The 26,560-nt window shown below is 43.6% G+C and overlaps 1 protein-coding gene across 2 annotated transcripts in view; it reads right to left on the minus strand.

Annotated features, from left to right (window-relative positions):
• Window positions 1-229: 229 nt before the first annotated feature.
• LOC139392515 (copine-8) overlaps window positions 230-26,560 on the minus strand; it is a 129,265-nt gene continuing 102,934 nt past the window's right edge. The window contains exons 14-21 of one of the 2 annotated variants that reach the window (XM_071140538.1): window positions 21,309-21,323; window positions 12,573-12,619; window positions 11,496-11,677; window positions 8,872-8,999; window positions 7,258-7,360; window positions 4,547-4,604; window positions 4,303-4,376; window positions 230-1,060 (exon numbers count right to left, since the gene is read on the minus strand). In XM_071140538.1, the coding sequence (XP_070996639.1) occupies window positions 872-1,060; window positions 4,303-4,376; window positions 4,547-4,604; window positions 7,258-7,360; window positions 8,872-8,999; window positions 11,496-11,677; window positions 12,573-12,619; window positions 21,309-21,323 (796 nt within the window). In that variant the 3' untranslated portion in view covers window positions 230-871. The remainder of the gene's footprint in view (window positions 1,061-4,302; window positions 4,377-4,546; window positions 4,605-7,257; window positions 7,361-8,871; window positions 9,000-11,495; window positions 11,678-12,572; window positions 12,620-21,308; window positions 21,324-26,560) is intronic. The other variant, XM_071140539.1, reaches the window with a different exon arrangement.

Below are 26,560 nucleotides of genomic sequence, written 5' to 3' on the forward strand. Positions count from 1 at the left end.
GTGAAGGAAAAGCAGCCAACAAATGAAGCTGGTTTAGAGAATGCCAAGAGTGTGCAAAGCTGCCATCAAGGAAAAGGTTGGCTACTTTGAAGAATCTCAAATATATTTTGATTTGTTTAAACTTTTTTGGTTACTACATGATTCCATATGTGTATTTCATTGTTTTGACATCTTCACTATTATTCTACAATGTAGAAAATAGTCAAAATAAAGAAAAACCCTTGAATGAGTAGATGTGTCCAAACTTTTGACTGGTACTGTATATTATACAAGCGTCCAATGGTAAAAATCATTATCATTAACATGTACTGTAAACATTGAGTGAGAGTTGGAAGAATAGAGAGACAGAGTAGAGAGAGATAGAAATATATTTCCAGTTATTTACATCAGTCAAGTGATACCACATCCAGACTATAGAACCCTTTCACCACTCTGCTCCTAAAAAGGCCAGTCCCCAGGAACTTCCTTCCTATCCTCCTGTCATCCTTCTTCCTTTCATTCTTTCCTTAAATCCTTAATTCCTTGCCAGGTGAGTTGGAAAGACCAGACTATGTCCATCTTCCCGGGTGTGTCCCAGAGAGTGTCTCCATTGGCCGATATACACGAAGTCCAGACAGAGGAACGTTTGACAATGAAAGTAAACATGCCCCTGTTGACTCCATCCGCCCGTTCCAAAGTAGAACCCTTTAGAACCGCTAAGTAAAAACTTCTAGAACCCTGCCAGTCAGTCAGCCTCCATTAGTGCAATGAGAGAGAGAGCGAGAAAGCCAAGAAGGCCTCTCCTATCACTGAGCGAGTGATGCAGAGAGGAGAGAGACAAATACATATTTGAATAGGTTTTGTTCAGGACCAGAGGGCATCTCCGCACCCTTCAGATCTGCGTCTGCAGGGGGTGTCCTGGGGGGGTGTATGGAGGGGGTGCGGGCGAGGGCTTGATGCCTCTGATCCTCATGTACGAGAGGAACTGGTCAGGGATCTCAGCCAGGACATCCTTGGCTAGACGGGCCATACTCAGGATGTGGTTCCCTGTCCGGTCGGTGTAGTCTCTGAATGGGACAAACTGTAAGACAAGAGAAAGACAAAACAGGGCTGGAATTAGTTATAGTCTAGTCAATATACAGGTGTTTAGCTACTAAACGTTGAATCCTTACTGGAAAACAGGCAGAGAGAAGAAATGGGGTTGGAGAAATATACTATAATATATACTAAATATGAACTAAAATAAAAGTATAGGCAATATATAGTAGGTGTTAGGCCATTATGTGTAAATAACACTTCCAAAGATCTTTGAAAACTTAAGTTGAGACTTTTTGGACCCACAGTACAAAAAGTAAAGCATGAATTTATTCATAACAGTTCAGAGCGAGGTGAGTTCAGAGTGAGGCAAGTTCAGAGCGAGGTGAAATTGTCCTAGCCAATCAGCTATCAAAGTCTTTCGATGTACAGTGCATTGCTAGCGAGCGCTCAGTCTCTTTCATATCTGATCTAATGAGGATGGGGGCAGGGCCAGTTTTATCCCAGAACTCTTTCATAGGGGTCCTGCCTTTCTCTGCATGTGTGTAGAGACAGCTAACTGTCCAGACTGACAGATAGTGATGAGTGAGTGAGCTAGGGAAGAGCAGAACGGACCTCCTAGTGTGTGTGTGTGCGTGCGTGCGTGCATATATATATATATATATATATATATATATATATATATATATATATATATATATATATATATATATATATATATATATGAACAGGGGCTTTGGCTGAGAGTTTCCTTTTGCGAGGGTGGAGACTTCGATTTTGCCAGAAATCTCTATTTTTATATAAACTCAACAAAAAAGTTGAGGACCCTGTCTTTCAAAGTTAATTTGTAAAAATTCAAATAACTTCACAGACCTTAATTGTAAAGTGTTTAAACACCGTTTCCCATGCTTGTTCAATGAACCATAAACAATTAATGAACATGCTCCTGTGGAACAGTCGTTAAGACACTAACAGCTTACAGACGGTAGGCAATTAACGTCACAGTTATGAAAACTTAGGACACTAAAGAGGCCTTTCTACTGACTCTGAAAAACACCAAAAGAAAGATGCCCAGGGTCCCTGCTCATCTGCGTGAATGTGCCTTAGGCATGCTGCAAGGAGGCATGAGGACTACAGATGTGGCCAGGGCAATACATTGCAATGTCCATACTGTGAGACACCTAAGACAGCACTACAAGGAGACAGGACGGACAGTTGATCATCCTCGCAGTGGTAGACCACGTGTAACACCTGCACAGAATTGGTACATCCGAACATCACACCTAAGGGACAGGTAAAGGATGGCAACAACAACTGCCCGAGTTACAGCAGGAATGCGCAATCCCTCCATCAGTGCTCAGATTGTCCGCAATAGGCTGAGAGAGGCTGGACTGAGGGCTTGTAGGCCTGTTTTAAGGCAGGTCCTCACCAGACATCACCGGCAACAATGTTGGCTATGGGCACAAACCCACCGTCACTGGACCAGACAGGACTGGCAAAAAGTGCTCTTCACTGACAAGTCACAGTTTTGTCTCTCCAGGGGTGATGGTTGGATTCTCGTTTATCACTGAAGGAATGAGCGTAACAACAAGGCCTGTACTCTGGAGTGGGATCGATTTTGGAGGTGGTGGGTCCGTCATGGTCTGGGACGGTGTGTCACAGCATCATCGGACTGAGCTTGTCATCATTGCAGGCAATCTCAAGGCTGTGCGTTACACGGAACACATCCTCCTCCCTCATGTGGTACCCTTCCTGCAGGCTCATCCTGACATGACCCTCCAGCATGACAATGCCACCAGCCATACTGCTTGTTCTGTGATTTTCTGCAAGACAGGATTGTCAGTGTTCTGCCATGGCCAGTGAAGAGCCCGGATCTCAATTCCATTGAGCACGTCTGGGACCTGTTGGATCGGAGGGTGAGGGCTAGGGCATTGCCCCCAGAAATGTCCGGGAACTTGCAGGTGCCTTGGTGGAAGAGTGGGGTAACATCTCATAGCAAGAACTGTCAAATCTGGTGAAGTCCATGAGGAGGAGATTCACTGCCGTACTTAATGCAGCTAGTGGCCACACCCGATACTGACTGTTACCTTTGATTTTGACCCACCTTTTGTTCAAGGACACATTATTCCATTTCTGTTAGTCACATGTCTGTGGAACTTGTTCAGTTTATGTCTCAGTTGTTGAATCTTATGTTCATTAAAATAAATACACATGTTTTTACCCCATTTGTCTCCCCAATTTTCATGTTATCCAATTGGTAGTTTCAGTCTTGTCCCATCGCTGCAACTCCCATATGGACTCGGGAGAGGCGAAGGTCGAGAGCCGGCGTCCTCTGAAACGCGACCCTGCCAAGCCGCACTGCTTCTTAACACACTGCACGCTTAACCTGGAAGCCAGTCGCACCAATGTGTTGGAGGAAACCATCTATATCTGGCGACCTGCGCCAGTGTGCGTTGCGCCCGGCCCAAAACAGAAGACGCTAGTGCACGACAGGACAAAAACATCCCTGCCGGCCAAACCCTCCCCTAACCCGGACGACGCTGGGCCAATTGAGCGCCGCCCCATGGGTCTCCCGGCTGTGGCTGACTGTGACAGAGCCTGGACTCGAACTAGGACCTCTAGTGGCACAGCTAGCCCTGCAATGCCTTAGACCACTGTGCCCTCGGGAGGCCCTGAACTCTCAATTTCTAACACATATAAACTCAAAAGTTAATCAAGCAGCTAACCAAATTATGCAAGATTTTACTTCTGGGTTAACTGAGATTAGGCCTGGGGCCTCTGTGGGTTCTCTGTCCATCTGGCCTGATGAGGGAGGGCAGAGCAGGTGGGAATGATCTGAACTCAGACCAGATGTCTGTCTGTCCAATGGAACCAGGGCCAGGAGCCATAACACAGATGTTAACATGCTGTTAAACTCTAATGTACGAGCACTACTATCTGTGTAAATATCCATTTTGGTTTTATGGATGATTCAGTTGAATCCCACCTGTGATTTCCCTCCCAATATGTTGTTTTCTAGTACTTCTAGTTCCTAGATTCTACTACTAGTTCATTTATCATCATTATGTGCATATAAGTAGTATGTTGTAGCATCTGTCCATGGCCCTGACTGTTCTGTGCTATGCAATCAATCAAATGCATTTTATAAAGTCCTTTGTACAATAGCAGCTCGATGGTTGCAGACAGCTTGTTTTTGTTTGTGAGGCTAATGCTAATGCTCCCAAAACCTATTTGACTCAATGTATCCTGCAGCCTAGCAGTGGAACAGACAGAAGGAACATGGTGTACCTGAACAATGTCCCTCTCTGCATATCTTCCCTTCGACGAGATCCTCACTTCATCCCCGTCCAACTCAATCATCGCTGAGAAGAAACATCATACTGTAGTCATCATCTGCTCAGTGGAGTGTCTGTGTGTGTGTGTGTGTGTGTGTGTGTGTGTGTGTGTGTGTGTGTGTGTGTGTGTGTGTGTGTGTGTGTGTGTGTGCACATACGTACATTTGTGCATCTGTGTGCGTTTGCGCGTTTCTTACCATCAAATTCTGCTGGTCCCACCCCTACGATGATAATCGACATTGGAAGACACGAAGCCTGGATAGGACACGAGGAAACAAATTTGAGTCTCATATTCTCCTCATTATGTCTGTGACAAAGTTGAGTCTGTCACACAGTATACATATGCATAGGATTCTGTCAGACAGTCTGTGAAATATGTTTTATGAGTGACTGACTGAGCACCTATACAGCCTATACAACAAAGTTGATTCACCCCAAGCTGTGTGTGTGTGTGTGTGTGTACAGTCATGGCCAAAAGTGACACAAATATACATTTTCAAAGTCTGCTGCCTCAGTTTGTATGATGGCAATTTGCATATACTCCAGAATGTTATGAAGAGTGATCAGATGAATTGCAATTAATCGCAAAGTCCCTCTTTGCCATTCAAATGAACTGAATCCCCAAAAACAATTTCCACTGTATTTCAGCCCTGCCACAAAAGGACTAGCTGACATCATGTCAGTGATGACAAGGACAAGGCTGGAGATCACTCTGTCATGCTGATTGAGTTTGAATAAGAGACTGGAAGCTTCAAAAGGAGGGTGGTGCTTGGAATCATTGTTCTTGATCTGTCAACCATGGTTACATGCAAGGAAACACGTGCCGTCATCATTGCTTTGCACAAAAAGGGCTTAACAGGCAAGGATATTGCTGCCAGTAAGATTGCACCTAAATCAACCATTTATCGGATCATCAAGAACTTCAAGGAGAGTGGTTCAATTGTTGTGAAGAAGGCTTCAGGGCGCCCAAGAAAGTCCAGCAAGCGCCAGAACCGTCTCCTAAAGTTGATTCAGCTGCGGGATCTGGGATCCACCAGTACAGCGCTTTCTCAGGAATGGCAGCAGGCAGATGTGAGTGCATCTGCACGCACAGTGAGGTGAAGACTTTGAGGATGGCCTGGTGTCAAGAAGGGCAGCAAAGAAGCCACTTCTCTCCAGGAAAAACATCAGGGACAGACCGATATTCCTCAAAAGGTACAGGGATTGGACTGCTGAGGACTGGGGTAAAGTCATTTTCTCTGATGAATCCTCTTTCTGATTGTTTGGGGCATCTGGAAAAAAGCTTGTCCGGAGAAGACAAAGTGAGCGCTACCATCAGTCCTGTGTCATGCCAACAGTAAAGCATCCTGAGACCATTCATGTGTGGGGTTGCTTCTCAGCCAAGGGAGTGGGCTCACTCACAATTTTGCCTAAGAACACAGCCATGAATAAAGAATGGTACCAACACATCCTCGAGAGCAACTTCTCCCAACCATCCAGGAACAGTTTGGTAACGAACAATGCCTTTTTCAGCATGATGGAGCACCTTGCCATAAGGCAAAAGTGATAACTAAGTGGCTCGGGGAACAAAACATCGATATTTTGGGTCCATGGCCAGGAAACTCCCCAGACCTTAATCCCATTGAGAACTTGTGGTCAATCCTCAAGAGGCGGGTGGACAAACAAAAACCCACACATTCTGACAAACACCAAGCATTGATTATGCAAGAATGGGCTGCCATCAGTCAGGATGTGGCCCAGAAGTTAATTGACAGCATGCCAGGGTGGATTGCAGAGGTCTTGAAAAAGAAGGGTTAATTAACACTGCAAACATTGACTCTGCATCAACTTCATGTAATTGTCAAGAAAAGCCATTGACACTTATGAAATGCTTGTAATTATACTTCAGTATTCCATAGTAACATCTGACAAAAAATATCTAAAGACACTGAAGCAGCAAACTTTGTGGAAATTAATTTGTGTCATTCTCAAAACAGTTGCCATGACTGTATGTGTAAATATTCATGGAGTGTGTCTGAGATATAGTATCCCGAGTGGCGCAGCAGCCTAAGGCACTGCATCTCAGTGCAAGAGGCGTCACTAAAGTCCCTTGTTTGAATCCAGACTATATCACATCCGGCCGTGATCGGGAGTACCATAGGGCTGTGCACAGCGCCGTCTGGGTTTGGCCGGGGTAGGCCGCCATTGTAAATAAGAATTTGTTTTTAACCGTCTTGTCTAGTTAAATAAATCTAATTAAAAAAAACATGTAAAAAATATCTTCCTGAGGGCCTCTTTGAATTTGGGGATGAGAGAATAAACAAGTCCCTCACCTCACACTCGCCCAACACTTTAATATGTGTGTGTACGTGTTTGTGAGTGTGTGTGTACGTGTGTGTACGTGTGTGTACGTGCGTGTACGTGCGTGTATGTGCGTGTACGTGTACGTGTGTGTGTGTACGTGTGTGTGTGTGTGTGTACGTGTGTGTGTGTGTGTGTACGTGTGTGTGTGTGTGTGTGTGTGTGTACGTGTGTGTGTGTGCCATAATCCCGCCTCTGCTCTCTCCGTCTTTCTGAGTGATGAGTTAGTTTGATGTATTACCCCAGGGTTGTAGAATGATAGATGAGTTTATCAGAATGTCTTGTTTACTTGTTTCCCTAGGAACTGATCCCAAGCCAGCCTTTACCTCTCACATACATACATGCATACATATTTACATTACTGTTCCCACTACCCCCAATCAAGTCCCCTGTCCAATCTCCCCTGACTATGGTAATACAGACAGTGATGTGTGTCTTAGCCACTAGCGTCCATACTATCCATCTAGTGACTAGGGCCGGGGTTCAATCAGATTGTTGATTTGGAAAATTGTCCGTGAATGTGGTCTCCGCCAAAGTGGGAACATTGCCTAGCAGTTGTTGATCTTACGTTGACGATGGACTCCTTGGTCTGGGCCATGTCTGAGATGACTCCATCTGTGATGATGAGGAGGATGAAGTACTGAGAGCCATCCTTCACTGACGCAGCATACCTACACACAGGAGAGATAAACACAAGAGTACATAGGTGAGCCAAACAAGTGTTTATATTACCCATACAACCCTACATTAAACATGGTCTTTATTTCCTACAGATGTAAACCTTTCAAACCCGGCATGAACTGGCGGGGTAGTGATATTATTTCTGGCAGCTACTTTTACACAGCGTGGGCCCTAGCCTCTGACTGCTTCCTGTGCTTCTCAAAACACACGTAAGGCGGGCGGAGAGAGAACCTCTGGTGCTCGCAGCGCCGGACACAGAGACAGAGAAGCCAACTGAACGGTTATTAAACTGCGAGGAGCGTGAGGGCACAGCAGAGAAGGAGTGGAGCGGTCATTATTAAAACGCAGGGGCGAGTGGCACAGGTGAGAAACAGAGGAGGTGAGCGGAAAGGAGGCTGGCATGACAGCGGTGCCTGGGAGTGAGGGGAGGGGTGAGGAGAAGGGAGGAGAGGGGTGACACTAATGATTGGATTCCCGAGAGCCACACACATTTTGCACTGGGTTGTTACCCCTCAACTCAACATCTCTACCTTGGCTTCCGAGCAACAACAAACAGGCACAAACACACCTGTATATCTCAAGTTTTCTGACAGCACCTTGACTTCATCAAGGCACACTCATTAAGGTTTAAGGACTGTGTGTGTGTGTGTGTGTGTGTGTGTGTGTGTGTGTGTGTGTGTGAAGGACTGTGTAGTCATTGTTCACTCACACAAACAACACATTTACAGGTTAATTAAAGAACCGAATGTGGCAAAAGTCACAAAACACGTTCATTTAACAGCTCAGAAGCAACTTCTGTGTGACTCAAGTTCTACAGTGGAATGTTACAACACAGTCACACTTGTTAACTGTGAAATTATCTCTGCGAGCTGTGCATGCACTGAGAAGCACAGTCACACTTTGACGAGTTGGAGAATCTCAGTTAAGTCTCCGTTAGTCTGATCTTGTGGCCCGGAAACACTGTCACCAACGTATTCTCAGCATAATACTCTTGAGTTATGTACTGAAAAATCTACTTTCACTTTTAAAAGTTGACACATCTGAACTGTTAGTCTGCAGACTTCCTCTGTTGTCCTTTTCGCTCTCAGGAAAACGACTCATCAATCTCAACATACAGCCTGCGTTGTGAATGGCTCTTACTGGAACAGAGGACAGTGGATCGATACACAAGTTCAGGCCATCTGAATTTGTATTGATCTACTCTGGACTCCTGGCTCGCTCATGCCTGGGAGGTTTAGGTGTGCATCGGTAGGAATGTGATCTGACATTCAATGAAGGAAGACCTATAGGTATCGGCCTCTGTTTTTATCAGCCTGCTCTGTGTATTCAGTCAGTTCAGGAAGTAAATCTAAAAACTCCTGAAAGGAAAAGTGTGTAATATCATTTTCAGTTCATACATTGAATTCCAATTTGCTTTCGCAAATTCACTGAAATGAATCGAAAACCTGAAGTGACCCCGAAGCTGGTTTAATTCCAGCTTTGTTCCTCATAGCCCCCTTACCTGGCCACGTGGTTGATGACAGGGGAGAAGTTTGTTGGGCCGTAGAGGCAGACAGACTTCAGGCTCTGGTAATATGCCTCCATCACTCCATCTATACCTGCACAGTATGGGTTTTGGGGGTTGCCATTCTGGAAGACACAGAATGAGAAGGAGGGTAGTTAAATCTTTCATCAATTCCATCAAGCAGGAGAAGAAAGCAAAGAAGAGAATAAAAAATGAAAAATGATGTTAAAGCAAGAGAATGGAGGAGGATAACTAGAAAAAAGGGAGGGAGAGGAGGATAAATAAACAGCTTTCATCAATACAACTTTAGGCCCAGTGAGAGATAAATGTGGGCAATCCCTGCTGAGCGTGCTGGAGGCATCCTCCTGTCTGAGTGGTATCCTACTGTTTAAAGTACTCTGCAGAGCTGAAGTGGGAAGGAGAGAGAGGGGGAGGGAAGGCTGTCTGTGATCGATGATTTCTGCCTTGCATAAAGGACAGTTACTGTTCTCCTCGGTGGTCATAGAACTCAGTGGGTGTATTTTAGCCTGCCAGGCAGGACTTGGCATCCTAAGCCTCCACACTACAGCCACTAAGGAGACGTTCAAACGTTGAGGGTTTGAGCCTGCCTGGAGCGCCAGTTACAGTGCCTGGCAAAAGTATTCATCCTCCTTGCCGTTTTTTCCCTACTTTGTTGCATTACAACCTGTAATTTAAATACATTTTTATTTGGATTTCATGTAATGGACATAATAGTCCAAATTTGTGAAGAGAAATGAAAAAAAGAACTAGTTTCAAATATTTCAACCGAAAAAAAATATATAGAAAAGTGGTGCGTGCATATATATTCATCCCCTTTGCTATGAAGCCCCTAAATAAGATCTGGTGCAACCAATTACCTTCAGAAGTCACATAATTAGTTAAATAAAGTCCACGTGTGCAATCTAAGTGTCACATGATCTCAGTATATATATATACCTGTTCTGAAAGGCCCCAGAGTCTGCAACACCACTAAGCAAGGGGCACCACCAAGCAAGCAGCACCATGAAGACCAAGGAGCTCTCCAAACAGATCAGGGACAAAGTTGTGGAGAAGTACAGATCAGGGTTGGGTTATAAAAAAATATCAAACTTTGAACATCCCACGGAGCACCATTAAATCCATTATTAAAAAATGGAAAGAATATGGCACCACAACAAACCTGCCAAGAGAGGGCCAACCACCAAAACGCTCAAACCAGGCAAGGAGTGCATTAATCAAGCGGCAACAAAGAGACCAAAGATAACCCTGAAGGAGCTGCAAAGCTCCACAGCAGAGATTGGAGTATCTGTCCATAGGACCACTTTAAGCCATATAGTCCACAGACCAGGGCTTTACAGAAGGGTGGCGAGAAAAAAGCCATTGCATAAAGAAAAAATAAGCAAACATGTTTGGTGTTCGCCAAAAGGCATGTGGGAGACTCCCCAAACATATGGAAGAAGGTACTCTGGTCAGATGAGACAAAAATGTAGCTTTTTGGCCATCAAGGAAAACACTATGTCTGGCACAAACCAAACACCTCTCATCACCCCGAGAACACCATCCACACACGGTAATGGCAGCCTCATGCTGTGGGGATGTTTTTCCATTAGCAGGGTCTGGGAAACTGGTCAGAATTGAAGGATTGATGGATGGCGCTAAATACTGGGAAATTCTTGAGGGAAACCTGTTTCAGTCTTCCAGAGATTTGAGACTGGGACGGAGGTTCACGTTCCAGCAGGACAATGACCCTAAGTATACTGCTAAAGCAACACTCGAGTGGTTTAAGGGGAAACATTTAAATGTCTTGGAATGGCCTTGTCAAAGCCCAGGCCTCAATCCAATTGAGAATATGTGGTATAAGTTAGTGGTACTTAAAGATTGCTGTATACCAGCGGAACCCATCCAACTTGAAGGAGCTGGAGCAATTTTGCCTTGAAGAATGGGCAAAAATCCCAGTGGCTAGATGTGCCAAGCTTATAGAGACATACCCCAAGAGACTTGCAGCTGTAATTGCTACAAAAGGTGGCTCTACAAAGTATCGACTTTGGGAGGGTGAATAGTTATGCATGCTCAAGTTCTGTTTTTTTTCTTCTAATTTCTTGTGTTTCACAATAAAACATATTTTGCATCTTCAAAGTGGTAGGCATGTTGTGTAAATCAAATGATCCCCCCCAAACATTTTTTTAAATTTAAATTCCAGGCCACAAAATAGAAAAAATGCCAAGGGGGGTGAATACTTTCACAAGCCACTGTATGTGGCATTTGCCATCATTTTTTGTTGCTCTTTCATTTGTCTAATTACTTATGCTTCTATGGGTGCATCTGCAGCTCTGAGTCCACAGGGCTAACTGGAACAAACAGTGACTCTGATCAGATGTAAACAAAACAAGCCTGTAACCATGGTGAACACATTAAGTATATGTGGTTCCACAATTTAACCAACTGAGCCAAGACTGAACAACTCTGGTGATGGAGTATCCACAGGTTTTGTTCCAACCTTTCTGAACCACATCGCTCACCACGGTGAACACATGTGAGACCTATCCATCAAGGGGCAGCTTGGCTCCAAATCCCAGAGTAGGGAACATCTTACCAGGGTTCAGAGGGTAGAGGTCACTTACCAGGGCGAACTCATGTGAGACCCGTCCGTCAGGGGGCAGCTTGGCTCCGAAGCCCAAAGCAGGGAACATCTTATCACTGTCGTAGTCCTGGATGATCTCCCCTACAGCCTTCATGGCCATGGCGTAAGCATTCATCTGGTAGGGACTCATGTAGTGGAGGGAGGTGGGCTGGGTTGGGTTGCCTGGGAAACAGGTACGGTAATGGGACAGTAATAACAAGGTACAATAATGGAACAGAGCCAGATATAGAAAAGGAATGGTTGTGTCTCAAATTAAACTCCATTCCCCATGTAGTGCACCGCTAGCCCATGCTGTTTATGGGTGAAAGTGGTGCAGTATATGTGGAATAGGGTGTTATGAGTTTTGCCCATACAGAAAGGTAGTTGTGATTTCAACCAAAACGGTGATACTTTTAGACAGCATAATACAGGATTTCACTAGAGACCGTGTTACATCTCTTTCCCTGCCTTTCCCCTCTATATAAGACTCTGGGTAGGGGTACAGTATGAGTGACAAAAACATCATTCCATAATCAATAATAGCAGGAGAATAATTTCACTCGTGTCTCGTAAAAGCTCTTTATAGCACAGTGGCTGCAGTGGTTATGAGTATAGTGACATATGACCTTTAGATCTTTTAAACGGACCTATTGGATCCATGACATCAGCTCCTGCATATCGGACCTCGTCAAATAAAAACAAGGAAGCAATAACCCTTATGAGTCATCAGTGGATCTAAGTTTGAACTGAACCATCTGTTGTTGTTGTTGTTGTTGTCGTCTAAGAGATGCGATCGTCCCAGTCAACCTCACTATAACGTCTAAGAGATCATGACCCAGGTCATTTCCTTCCAGCCTTGCTATAACAGGTACCCTTTTAAAATGGATAAGAGAGGCACAATCGTTCCTGTTAATCACCACTAAGCTGTGATCTCTGACAGAATTAGGTTTGAGCCCTGAAATAATGGAGATGGGGGAATAAAGTGATCTGTAATAGCCATCTGCACACATTTAAATAGCCCTGGTCGAGCATTAGGAGAAGTGTCGTGTGTGTGTGTGTGTGTGTGTGTGTGGCTCACCGTTTGAAGCGGTGAAATCAATCGCCACTGTGAAATTAATCTGGGTCCTGGAAGGCAAAAGCAAGAGGAGGGTAATTATTTGTTTACCGCACACACATACGGCTTAATGAACTTTAGTAAACACTATAATGTTCTGATTATCATAGCTCAAGCAAGCGGATAAGTTGAAACCTCTCCTTGTCCTTGGTCCCCGAGGACACTAAATGCAATATAATAGAGAGTGAGAGAGAAAAAAAACTGTCTAATCCTTCACTTTTTACAGTATTTCCCAAGAAGTCAAGACAAACAGGTTCAACAGGTCAGTGCACACAGTGCTGAGGTACCGTGCCCTGTGGCTCACACAGCCTCTTGCCCTCTCCACCACCTCCTGTATTTGAATAGATCAGGTACTGTAAGGAACCATTGGACTTGTCATCCTGTGACGCCATGCGGAGTGCACTGCTCAGCCCGCAGACACACGTTAGCGCAGCAGACCTGAAGAAGCCGGTTTACTCATTGTGAGGGAGGGGGAGGAACCAGACCAAGGGCTCTGTGCTCTCCTCTCCCCAGCTCCGAGCCACTCTGCCTGCGTTGGCTGTGGTTCAAGTCAGGATAGGAGCCATGAGGTGGGTATGGATGTATAGGGCCCAGGTCGGGCTCTGCGCTACTCTAGTCCACACTGACACACACAGCCTGGGTCTAATGCTGGGAGAGGAAGGGGTGGGTGGGGAGTGATGCCTGAAGTACAGAGCTGTCACTTCATGTTAGGGCAAAGGCTGCATCAAGGATAGAGTCTAGGGGTAGAGGGGGGGGGGGCAGAGGGAGGATGAGAGGAGGGAGGAATAAGGAAGGAGCAGAGGGATGCTTGCATCATTCCCCCGGAGTTAAATCACACATTGTCTTAAAATCGCTCATTTACGCTTCGGGTTGCACGCTAAGAATGTGTTTGAGCGCATCCCTTTTTCTCCCCTTTTTTTTAACTTCACTGAATTGTACTGTAACTCATGTTACATGAATTCAAGCCCCCCCCCCCCCCCCCCCCACTGTATAATTCAGTGCCAAGATGTACAGTACCACTCAATATTTAAGGGCATTGGTACGCTGCAGAAGTCAGTGGAGAGGAGGCAAGTTTAATATTGTGAGAAATGAACAGAGGGACAAATCTGCAAGGAGAAGAGGAGGTGAGACAGTGGTGTGTTGGAGTCAAATCTGGTCCAGCTCTCTGTGCCAAGAGGGAGGGAGGGAGACACAGACAGACAGACGTGCATTGGAGTCATATCTAGTCCAGCTCTCTGTGCCAGGAGGGAGGGAGGGAGACACAGACAGACAGACGTGCATTGGAGTCATATCTAGTCCAGCTCTCTGTGCCAGGAGGGAAGGAGGGAGACACAGACAGACAGACGTGCATTGGAGTCATATCTAGTCCAGCTCTCTGTGCCAAGAGGGAGATAGACAGACAGTGGCCCGCCAGGCTGAATTATGGATGCCTCCACACACACGCACCCGTGCACACACAGCGAGTTTCCACCTTGTTCAGAGAGTGTGAGGACAGCCAGAAACAGGGGAAGGAGAGGGATAAAGAGAGAAAAAAAGAGCAGAGAAATGTATCTCAGTCTGAAACGAAATATTACTCAGTTATTTCAACATAACTCAAAGACTGTAAATCAGTGGAGATCCAACTCAGAGATGCAATCTAATTATTCACATTAGAATGCAGAGGGCTCTCGCTAAAGGTCAGTCGAACCTTCTGCACCAATCACAGATGACTGTGCACAGTGAGGTAAGAGTGAAACATTGCCCCATTGGCTCCAGGAAAACTAGCCAGCCCGTTCTGATCTTAAAAAGGGGCAATCAGCAGTTGCTACATACATTTTTTAAAACTAATGATATGTACCCATGGATTCTTAAAGAATATAACTTATAAATAACTAATGAGCTTAGTTCAACTGTTGTACTCCCATCAGTACCCAAAATATAAGCTTGTTTGTGAACCAATGTTTGTAAACAAAACAAAGTAAAATGTTAAACACTGTATAGCCTCAAAACATAGTTAAAAGTATAATTCTCATATCATGGGATGGTCCGGCCTTGCATCCATAGATCTGTCTATAAATTTGAGACGGTTTACATTTCTCCAGCCCCGTCCCTCAGCATCTTACCGAAACAGGGGCGGGGATAACACTATTGTTTCTACTGCTTTAACCCAGCTCAAACCCCAAAAGCTACTCTTTCAACAGAGAGAGAGAGAGAGAGAGAGAGAGAGAGAGAGAGAGAATTTAACTTTTAATATGGGCGATTTTTTAGTTTGCCTTGAAACGTTATCTAAAAGCAACTAATTAATTAAAATATACTAATATACACTAATAAAATATTCTAACTAATTAAAACAAAAAAAATAAAATAACGGATAGAAAGTCAGCTCTTCTCAAGTAAGATTTTCGCGAACAAACAGTAAAGCAGGAAATCACTAAGGAAGTGACTACGAGGACTTGGAAAACCATTACCTTTTTGTTCATATCTGACTGTGTTATTAGCTGGATCATTATCAGAGAGAGGAGAGGAGGAGCAGAGAGGAGGAAAGGACAGTGGAAGAGAGGAGATGGAGAGTGGGAGGAGGGGAGACGAAAGGGGAAGAGATTTTCTCATGTTAAACAAACATCTAACAGAGACTCAACACTACACTCAACACCACATCTAATAGAGACTCAACACTACTGTCACTACTGTCTTCCAGCCTTGTCTTGTCTTGTCTACTGTCACTACTGTCTTCCAGCCTTGTTCCAGCCTTGTCTATGGTTAATGATTCATAATAAGTAAATAGTACTACTGTAGGAGTGTTATTGTATTAGTGGCATCCATCGGCCCCTGCCAGTAGACCTGGGAAACCCGGTAGGAGTAATTAGCACTGGTCCCGAGGCTAATTGATTGTTTCATGCATCATTTAGGACTCCATATCCACAACTGTAAGGGACGACGCAGTCTATAGAGAGACTACATGAGTTCACTTGGAAACAAAACATGTCATCCCAATGTCTTCCCTGGTTAAATAAAGCTTAAAAAAGAAAGAGTGGAGGAGTGTGTGCCATATTGAAGCTATCAGTGCAGGGGATGAGGCACACACAAATCTTGACTCATGTCTATGTCTCCTATCTGATAGTATCACCCAGGGGCGATCAGTGCAGTACCTTTCTCTACAGCGCTCCACTTATTTGCTTCAGATTGCCTCCGGGCAGGAAGAGAAAAAAAAAACCCTGCCAGCCACAGAGCCAGCTGATGACCAATTCACAGAAAAATACAAATGTCTGGGAAAGAAAGAGAGAACCTTGTCTGGAGAGAACACACAATGGCGTGTATTGTTACTGGAGTGGAGAGATGCAGAGATAGAGAGCGCAAGAGATGTAGAGAGAGATGTAGAGAGAGAGATGTAGAGAGAGAGAAAGAGATGTAGAAAGAGATGTAGAGAGAGAGATGTAGAGAGAGAGAGAGAGATGTAGAAAGAGATGTAGAGAGAGAGATGTAGAGAGAGAGAAAGAGATGTAGAGAGAGAGAAGTAGAGAGAGAGAGAGATGTAGAGAGAGAGAGATGTAGAAAGAGATGTAGAGAGAGAGATGTAGAGAGAGAGATGTAGAAAGAGAGAGAGAGATGTAGAAAGAAAGAGAGAGAGAGATGTAGAAAGAAAGAGAGAGAGAGATGTAGAGAGAGATGTAGAGAGAGATGTAGAGAGAGAGATGTAGAGAGAGAGATGTAGAGAGAGAGATGTAGAAAGAGAGAGAGAGATGTAGAAAGAAAGAGAGAGAGAGATGTAGAAAGAGATGTAGAGAGAGATGTAGAGAGAGATGTAGAGAGAGAGATGTAGAAAGAGATGTAGAGAGAGATGTAGAAAGAGATGTAGAGAGAGAGATGTAGAAAGAGAGAGAGAGATGTAGAAAGAGAGAGAGAGATATAGAAAGAGATGTAGAGAGAGATGTAGAGAGAGATGTAGAGAGAGAGATGTAGAAAGAGAGAGAGAGAGAGATGTAGAAAGAAAAAGAGAGAGAGATGTAGAAAGAAAGAGAGAGAGATGTAGAAAGAGATGTAGAGAGAGATGTAGAGAGAGAGATGTAGAAAGAGATGTAGAAAGAGATGTAGAGAGAGATGTAGAAAGAGATGTAGAGAGAGATGTAGAGAGAGAGATGTAGAGAGAGAGATGTAGAAAGAGAGAGAGAGAGAGATGTAGAAAGAAAGAGAGAGAGAGATGTAGAAAGAAAGAGAGAGAGATGTAGAGAGAGATGTAGAGAGAGATGTAGAGAGAGAGATGTAGAAAGAGATGTAGAGAGAGAGATGTAGAGAGAGAGATGTAGAGAGAGAAATGTAGAAAGAAAGAGAGAGAGAGAGATGTAGAAAGAAAGAGAGAGAGATGTAGAGAGAGAAAGAGATGTAGAGAGAGAGAAGTAGAGAGAGAGAGAGATGTAGAGAGAGATGTAGAGAGAGAGATGTAGAGAGAGAGATGTAGAAAGAGAGAGAGAGAGAGAGATGTAGAAAGAAAGAGAGAGAGAGATGTAGAAAGAGAAGAGAGAGAGAGATGTAGAAAGAGATGTAGAGAGAGATGTAGAGAGAGATGTAGAAAGAGATGTAGAGAGAGAGATGTAGAGAGATGTAGAGAGAGATGTAGAGAGAGATGTAGAAAGAGAGAGAGAGAGAGAGATGTAGAAAGAAAGAGAGAGAGAGATGTAGAGAGAGATGTAGAGAGATAAAGAGATGTAGAGAGAGAGAAGTAGAGAGATGTAGAGAGAGATGTAGAGAGAGAGATGTAGAGAGAGAGATGTAGAGAGAGAGATGTAGAGAGAGAGATGTAGAAAGAGAGAGAGAGAGAGAGATGTAGAAAGAAAGAGAGAGAGATGTAGAAAGAGATGTAGAGAGAGATGTAGAGAGAGATGTAGAGAGAGAGATGTAGAAAGAGATGTAGAGAGAGAGGTGTAGAGAGAGAGATGTAGAGAGAGAGATGTAGAAAGAGAGAGAGAGAGAGAGAGATGTAGAAAGAAAGAGAGAGAGAGAGAGAGAGAGATGTAGAGAGAGAAAGAGATGTAGAGAGAGAGAAGTAGAGAGAGAGAGAGATGTAGAGAGAGAGAGAGAGATGTAGAGAGAGAGATGTAGAGAGATATGTAGAGAGAGAGATGTAGAAAGAGAGAGAGAGAGAGAGAGAGAGAGAGATGTAGAGCGAGAGAGAGAGATGTAGAGAGAGAGATGTAGAAAGAGAGAGAGAGAGAGATGTAGAAAGAAAGAGAGAGATGTAGAAAGAGATGTAGAGAGAGAGAAGTAGAGAGAGAGAGAGATGTAGAGAGAGAGACGTAGAGAGAGAGATGTAGAGAGAGAGATGTAGAAAGAGAGAGAGAGAGAGAGAGAGAGAGAGATGTAGAAAGAAAGAGAGAGAGAGATGTAGAGAGAGATGTAGAGAGAGAAAGATATGTAGAGAGAGAGAAGTAGAGAGAGAGAGAGATGTAGAGAGAGAGAGAGAGATGTAGAGAGAGAGATGTAGAGAGATATGTAGAGAGAGAGATGTAGAAAGAGAGATGTAGAGAGAGAGAGAGAGATGTAGAAAGAAAGAGAGAGAGAGATGTAGAGAGAGATGTAGAGAGATAAAGAGATGTAGAGAGAGAGAAGTAGAGAGATGTAGAGAGAGATGTAGAGAGAGATGTAGAGAGAGAGATGTAGAGAGAGAGATGTAGAGAGAGAGATGTAGAAAGAGAGAGAGAGAGAGATGTAGAAAGAAAGAGAGAGAGATGTAGAAAGAAAGAGAGAGAGAGATGTAGAAAGAGATGTAGAGAGAGATGTAGAGAGAGATGTAGAGAGAGAGATGTAGAAAGAGATGTAGAGAGAGAGGTGTAGAGAGAGAGATGTAGAGAGAGAAATGTAGAAAGAGAGAGAGAGAGAGAGAGATGTAGAAAGAAAGAGAGAGAGAGATGTAGAGAGAGATGTAGAGAGAGAAAGAGATGTAGAGAGAGAGAAGTAGAGAGAGAGAGAGATGTAGAGAGAGAGAGAGAGATGTAGAGAGAGAGATGTAGAGAGATATGTAGAGAGAGAGATGTAGAAAGAGAGAGAGAGAGAGAGAGAGATGTAGAGCGAGAGAGAGAGATGTAGAGAGAGAGATGTAGAAAGAGAGAGAGAGAGAGATGTAGAAAGAAAGAGAGAGATGTAGAAAGAGATGTAGAGAGAGAGAAGTAGAGAGAGAGAGATGTAGAGAGAGAGACGTAGAGAGAGAGATGTAGAGAGAGAGATGTAGAAAGAGAGAGAGAGAGAGAGAGATGTAGAAAGAAAGAGAGAGAGAGATGTAGAGAGAGATGTAGAGAGAGAAAGATATGTAGAGAGAGAGAAGTAGAGAGAGAGAGAGATGTAGAGAGAGAGAGAGATGTAGAGAGAGAGATGTAGAGAGATATGTAGAGAGAGAGATGTAGAAAGAGAGAGAGAGAGAGAGAGAGAGATGTAGAGCGAGAGAGAGAGATGTAGAGAGAGAGATGTAGAAAGAGAGAGAGAGAGAGATGTAGAAAGAAAGAGAGAGATGTAGAAAGAGATGTAGAGAGAGAGATGTAGAGAGAGAGAAAGAGATGTAGAGAGAGAGAAGTAGAGAGAGAGAGAGATGTAGAGAGAGATGTAGAGAGAGAGATGTAGAGAGAGAGATGTAGAGAGAGAGAGAGAGATGTAGAGAGAGATGTAGAGAGAGATGTAGAGAGAGAGATGTAGAGAAAGAGATGTAGAGAGAGATGTAGAGAGAGAGAGATGTAGAGAGAGAGAGAAGTAGAGATAGATGTAGAGAGAGATGTAGAGAGAGAGAGAAGTAGAGAGAGAGAGAAGTAGAGAGAGAGAAATGCAGAGAGAGAGAAATGCAGAGAGAGAGAGAGAAGTAGAGAGAGAGAAATGCAGAGAGAGATAGAGATGCAGAGAGCAAGAGAGAGAGAGAGATCTATTCCTTGTATTATTGTTAAAGCCCTGGGTGATTCAACTGGACTAGGCTCTGACAATGTATGACAAACCACGGTACTTTGCAGTGGTAATGGCACTGTGGAAGTTTAGAGAAGAAGGAAGAAGAAGGAAAGAAGGCTGAGGATGAGAAAAAGACTGATTGTTTACATGCCGCCTACATACCACCAGCAACCATTAAGGGAACATTGACGCAATAAAACAACTTGAAAGCAACACGAGCAGAACAGAAGGTTGGATTAATTCTGTTTCAAATGGACCGTGTTAATCCCTTTGTATATAACAACTGGTGTTAATTCATTAACACTGAATGAGGGTCCCAATTCCACACACACATGCACACACATGACAGCTGTGTGCTGCTTGAGAAGAGATGGGGGATGAAAAGTGACGAGAAAAGAACAGATGAAAGAACAGAAAATAAGAAAATATAAGGGATTATGTACTGAACAAAAATAGAAAAATGCAACAATTTTGCTGAGTTCAAGTTCATATAAGGAAATCAGTCAATTGAAATAAATACATTAGGACCTCAGCTATGGATTTCACATGACTGAGAATACAGATATGCATCTGTTGTTCACAGATACCTTCAAAAAAACACCAGACAGTTTCTGGTGTGACCACCGTTTGCCTCATGCAGTGCGACACATCTCCTTCTCATAGAGTTGGTCAGGCTGTTGTTTGTGGCCTGTGGAATGTTGTCCCACTCCTCTTCAAAGGCTGTGCAAAGGTGCAGGATGTTGTCGGGAACTGGAACACGCTGTCGTTCACGTCGATCCAGAGCATCCCAAACATGCTCAATAGGTGACATATGTCTGGTGAGTATGCAGGCCATGGAAGAACTGGGGCATTTTCAGCTTCCAGGAATTGTTAATTTTATGAAAAATGTTTGTATTTTACCCCCTTTTTCTCTCCAAATTCTGATTTTGTCTTATTGCTGCAACTCCCCAATGGGCTTGGGAGAGGTGGAGTCATGCGTCCTCTGAAACATGACCCCCCCTAACCACGCTCCTTAACAACCACCAGCTCAACCCGGAATCGGCATAGGGATGTGCATTATCATGCTGAAACATGAGGTGATGGCGGTGGATGCATGGCATGACAATGGGCATCAGGATCTCATCACGCGCATTCAAATTGCCATCGCTAAAATGCAATTGTGTTCATTGTCCGTAGCTTATGCCTGCCCATAACCCCACCATGGAGCACTTTGTTCACAAGGTTGACATAAGCAAACCCCTCGCCCACACAATGACATACACGTGGTCGAAGGTTGTGAGGCCGGTTGGACATACTGCAAAGTTCTCTGAAACAACATTGGAGGCGGCTTACGATATGGACATTCAAGTGGACAATCCTGAGACATCTGTGGCATTGTGTTGTGTGACAAAACAGCACCTTTGACCTGTGTAATGATCGCGCTGTTAAATCAGCTTCTTGATATTGCCACACGCGGATGGATAATCTTGGCAAAGGAGAAATGCTCACCAACAGGGATGTAAACAAATGTGTGCACAACATTTTCTGAAAAATACGTGCATATGGAACATTTCGGGGATCTTTTATTTCCATGTTTCATTTATATTTTTGTTCAGTGTCGATGAAACATATCACAGCAACATGCTATTTCTTAGCAAACAAGCCCAGACAGATGCAGAGACACGAGGGGGTGGAGCATGCCACAGTTATCATAAAACATGAGCACTATGGTCCATTATCGTCCATTTAGGCTTCAAAACAGCAAAAAAACATCACTTTCCACTTCACTTAGTCACACGAACATCGGTGCACACCACTCACCCGCCCTGGCCCACTCTGTCAAAAAAAAACATGAAATGTTAGGAGTTAGGGAAGTGCTTCTTATTCTACAACATTCAGTAAGACCTAGTTTCGTGTATGCATTTTACACAAGCAGAGTAAAAAAAAGTAAACTCCTGCCTCCTACACACTAGTCTGCAATTACACGGTTGACCTCCACCACACTCATACACAATAAACCACATCAGTATACACTGAGTGTACAAAACATTAACAATGCCCCCCCCCCCCCCCCCCCCCCCCATGGACTACAAGGTGTCGGAAGCGTTCCGCAGTAATGTTGACTCCAATGCTGTGTCAAGTTGGCTGGATGTCCTTTGGGAGGTGGACCATTCTTGATACACATGGGACACTGCACCTGGCACCTGTTCAAAGGCTCTTAAATATTTTGTCTTGCCTATTCACTCTCTGAATGGCACACATACAAAATCCATGTCTCAATTGCCTCAAGGCTTAAACATCCTTTAAGAACAGTAGATGTAACAAGTGACATCAATAAGGGATTGTAGCTTTCACCTGGATCCACCTAGTCAGTTGACATCATGGAAAGAACAGGTGTTCTTAATGTTTTGTATACTCAGTGTACAATCAGCACATATTACATGCATCCACAGGCTTCATTCAGTGATGGTCACACCTCCATATCACCGTGGCCAATGGCCATTGTGTTACATATAGTCAGGTGCATAATTATTGGCACCCTTGACAAAGATGAGCAAAAAAAACATATAAAATAAATAAATAATACAAGCTACTGTATATTGTATGCTAAAAATTGGGATATTATTTTATACCAATACAATTGCTCAGATACATAGATTTTGAGACGATAGCGTCAAACTCCAGGTGGTGCTATGCAGTGGTGTGTCCAGAACATTTTGAATGAGCACAGACCCAGTTTAAGGGGGGCCATAGCATAGATTAGGTATATAAGGGTATTAGCATACAGCAGTAAATTCACTTGAAAGTGCCCTACAGAGTGCGAGTTCAACTATAACATTTGAGGGGGTCTCCATTTTTTTTTTTTTTTTTTTTTTACAGGACCTCCTGTGTGTTTTTTTAAATGGCTTTTATAGTAAAATACATGTACTTTCACTTGAAAAATGTATTACCTTTTATTGTCTCATGAACACAGCCAGTCATGATTTTTTCAATCTAATTGTAGGTCTACTCAAAAATAAGTCCAGCATCTGAACAGTGCACCCACCATTTCAATGGAAAGGGACTGTTAAGCGTGTTAAATGTAATGGCATTCAGCACACAAAATGGTGTGTATTTAGGATGCTAATAGAAGCCAGGCTTCCCCCAAAACATTTTTACATTGAAGGAAATCGATGATAGACACGAAAGAGAAATAATTGTAAGTTTGTTTCTTTTTTCCATTTGCAAGAGGCTGAATCTATTTCACCAGAGAAAGCATCCGAGCGAGGCTAACAGCGCCCCTCTGTCTTAGTATCTGTAGCCCAAGCATCATTTTGGCAGAAATGCCTTCTGGAACATGTGAACTTTCATGTGCCTTAATAACAAACTTGTATCTATAAATACGAATACAATTACGAGCCTAGTTGGTTTAGCCAAGGAAAAAGACCAGAACTTTCTCTCTAGCCATGATTGGCTGAGATAATGGATGGGCTGGACATGCAGAGAGATGAGTTTGGGATTGGTCTATCATGTAGCACACTTCTATCTATAACATGCTGCTCAGTAGGTGTAGGCAGTCCTTGCTACCGTGGCTTTTTTTGAAAGATATAACGTTAGCCATGGAGAGAAAAAGTTTCTACTGTTCTCAACAACATTGCTGCCCTGAATTTAGAATGAACTATCGGCAAAGACAGATAAGTTGTGGGGAAAAAAATGAAGTTGTGATGGACTACTTTCTGCACATGGTCAGTGTGAACCGCAGTGACTTGACACAATGGGCCAAACAAGCTGTAGGTAACTACAAACCAAAAAGAAAAGACAGTCTGCCACGAAGCTTCATCCATGTTTACGGGTAAGAGTCTAGCTACATTTTACAGATATTATACTTTTTGGTCAGAACGTCGTTTTCATGGCAAGTTAAAGCGTAATGGTCGCTAGCTAGCGAACGTTAGCTTGCTGGCTCGCTAGCTAATGTTACGTGTATGATCTGTGTCGTAATAGCATTTGTATCTCAGAAATGGCTAGTTATAGCCTAATGTTAGCCAGCTAATATTGAACCGAATTTGTTAGCTTTAGCTACGTGCGGATTCATACTACAGCATTTCATGCACGGTGGCTAGCTATGACAATCTGTTTGTACTGTAGCTATGGGTTGGGATTATGGTTCATTATTTATCTAGCTAGCTACATGTTTAAACAAAAGACTCCACTTCGCCAGATGATTACATGACCCATCAAGTTAGCCAGGTGTGTCTGGGGGTGGTTACGTTACGGCTATCTATTGTATTTCATGAACATGTGTACATGTCTAGACAATAGTGACGCATTCACTTATCTACAGTGTGTTCAGAAAGTATTCAGACCCCTTGACTTTTACCACACTTTGTTACGTTACATCCTTCCTTTAACATGGAGTAAATCATTCCCCCCCCCCTCATCAATCTACACACAATACCACATAATGACAAAGCAAAAACAGGTTTTTAGACGCTTTTGTAAATGTATAAATGTAGTTTAAAAAAACACCTGTGGTAAATTCAATTGATTGGAAATTATTTGGAAAGGCACACACCTGTCTATATAAGGACCCACGGTTGGCAGTGGATGTCAGAGCAAAAACCAAGACATGAGGTTGAAGGAATTGTCCGTAGAGCTCCAAGACAGGATTGTGTCGAGGCACGGATCAGTTTTGGCACAGAAGGGTACTAAAAAACATGTCTGCAGTATTGAAGGTCCCCAAAAACACAGCAGCCTCCATCATTCTTAAATGGAAAAAGTTTGGAAAAACCAAGAATCTTCCTAGAGCTGGCTGCCCGGCCAAACTGAGCAATCAGGAGAGGTGACCAAGAAACCGATGGTCACTGACAGAGCTCCAGAGTTCCTCTGTGGAGATGGGAGAACCTTCCAGAAGGACAACCATCTCTGCAGCACTCCAACAATCAGGCCTTTATGGTAGAGTGGCCAGACGGAAGCCACTCCTCAGTAAAAGGCACATGACTGCCTGCTTGGAGTTTGCCAAAAGGCACCTAAAAGTCGCTCGGACCTTGAGAAACAAGATTCTCTGGTCTGATGAAACCAAATTTGAACTCTTTGGCCTGAATGCCAAGTATTACGTCTGGAAGAAACCTGGCACCATCCCTACGGTGAAGCATGGTGGTGGCAACATCATAAGGATCGAGGGAATGATGAATGGAGCAAAGTACAGAGGGATCCTTGATGAAAACCTGCTCTAGAGTGCTCAGGACCTCAGACTGGGGCGAAGGTTAATCTTCCAACAGAACAATGGCCTTAAGCACACAGCCAAGACAACGCAGGAGTGGCTTCGGGACAAGTCTCTGAATGTCCTTTAGTGGCCCAGCCAGAGCCCGGATCGAACATCTCTCGAGAGTCCTGAAAATAGCTGTGAAGCGACGCTCCCCATCCAACCTGACAGAGCTTGAGAAGATCTGCAGAGATTAGATGGGGAGAACCTCCCCAAATACAGATGTTCCAAGCTTGTAGCAACGTACCCAGGAAGCCTCGAGGCTGTAACCATTGCCAAAGCTGCTTCAACAAAGTACTGAGTAAAGGGTCTGAATACTTATGTAAATGTGGTATGTTTTTTTATATGCATTTGCTAAATATTTCTAATAACCCCTTTTTGCTTTGTCATTATGGGGTATTGGGTGTAAAAAAAAAAAACAACAACAACGATTTAATCCATTTTAGAATAAGATTGTAACATAACAAAATGTTGAATAAGTCAAGTGGTCTGAGTACTTTCCAAATGCACTGTAGATGTGCGTCTGGGTAAGTAAGCATCGTCTAATAACGATATAGCATTTCTATATGCCAGTAACCATTTCACCATACCGTTTACACCTTCTGTATCCTGTGCATGTGACAAACTTCTATTTTATGACACTACCGTTCAAAAGTTTGGGGTCACTTAGAAATGTCCTTGTTTTTGAAAGAAAAGCTTTTTTTTTTTGTCCATTAAAATAACATCAAATTGATCGGAAATACAGTGTAGACATTAACGTTGTAAATGACTACTGTAGCTGGAAAGAACTGATATTTTATGGAACATCTACATAGGCGTACAGAGGCCCATTATCTGCAACTATCACTCCTGTGTTCCAATGGCACGTTGTGTTAGCTAATCCAAGTTTATAATTTTCAAAAGGCTAATTGATCATTAGACAACCCTTTTGCAATTATGTTAGCACAGCTGAAAACTGTTTTTCTGATTAAAGAAGCAATAAAACTGGCCTTCTTTAGACTAGTTGAGTATCTGGAGCGTCAGCATTTGTGGGTTCGATTACAGGCTCAAAATGGCCAGAAACAAAGAACTTTCTTCTGAAACTCGTCAGTCTATTCTTGTTCTGAGAGATGAAGGCTATTCCATGCAAAACACCAGTCTCAACATCAACAGTGAAGAGGCGACTCCGGGATGCTGGCCTTCTAGGCAGAGTTGCAAAGAAAAAGCCATGTCTCAGACTGGCCAATAAAAATAAAATAATCAGATGGGCAAAATAACATAGACACTGGACAGAGGAACTCTGCCGAGAAGGCCAGCATCCCGGAGTCGCCTCTTCACTGTTGACGTTGAGTCTGGTGTTTTGCGGGTACTATTTAATGAAGCTGCCAGTTGAGGACCTGTTAGGCGTCTGTTTTTCAAACTAGACACTAATGTACTTGTCTTGCTCAGTTGTGCACCAGGGCCTCCCACTCCTCTTTCTATTCTGGTTAGAGCCAAACTCTCCTCTCCTGTGACTGCCATTGACAATTGAAATGCTCAACGAAATACTGAGAGAGCATAGACTGTGTAAGCATCAATGCACCACGTTATTCTGCTCCCCTACCTAGCCACGCCTTGTAGTACAATACTACACATGAGCCATGACCTTTAGATGAGACGTGTTGCCAAGAACAGGCCATAAGAGGACTGTAGTAGTGCTGCTGTCAAAATGGCCATCCTGTGTCTCTCATTTCTTCATAGACCTCGCTCACTCTCTCTCTCGGTTTCTCTGACTCTCTCCATCTCTCTAAACCTTTCCCTCTATCCCTGTTTCACTGTTCAACCCATGCTCTGGAGAAGCTAGCCTGACTAG

Source organism: Oncorhynchus clarkii, chromosome 33 (genome assembly GCF_045791955.1).
Source record: "Oncorhynchus clarkii lewisi isolate Uvic-CL-2024 chromosome 33, UVic_Ocla_1.0, whole genome shotgun sequence".
Taxonomy (NCBI): domain Eukaryota; kingdom Metazoa; phylum Chordata; class Actinopteri; order Salmoniformes; family Salmonidae; genus Oncorhynchus; species Oncorhynchus clarkii.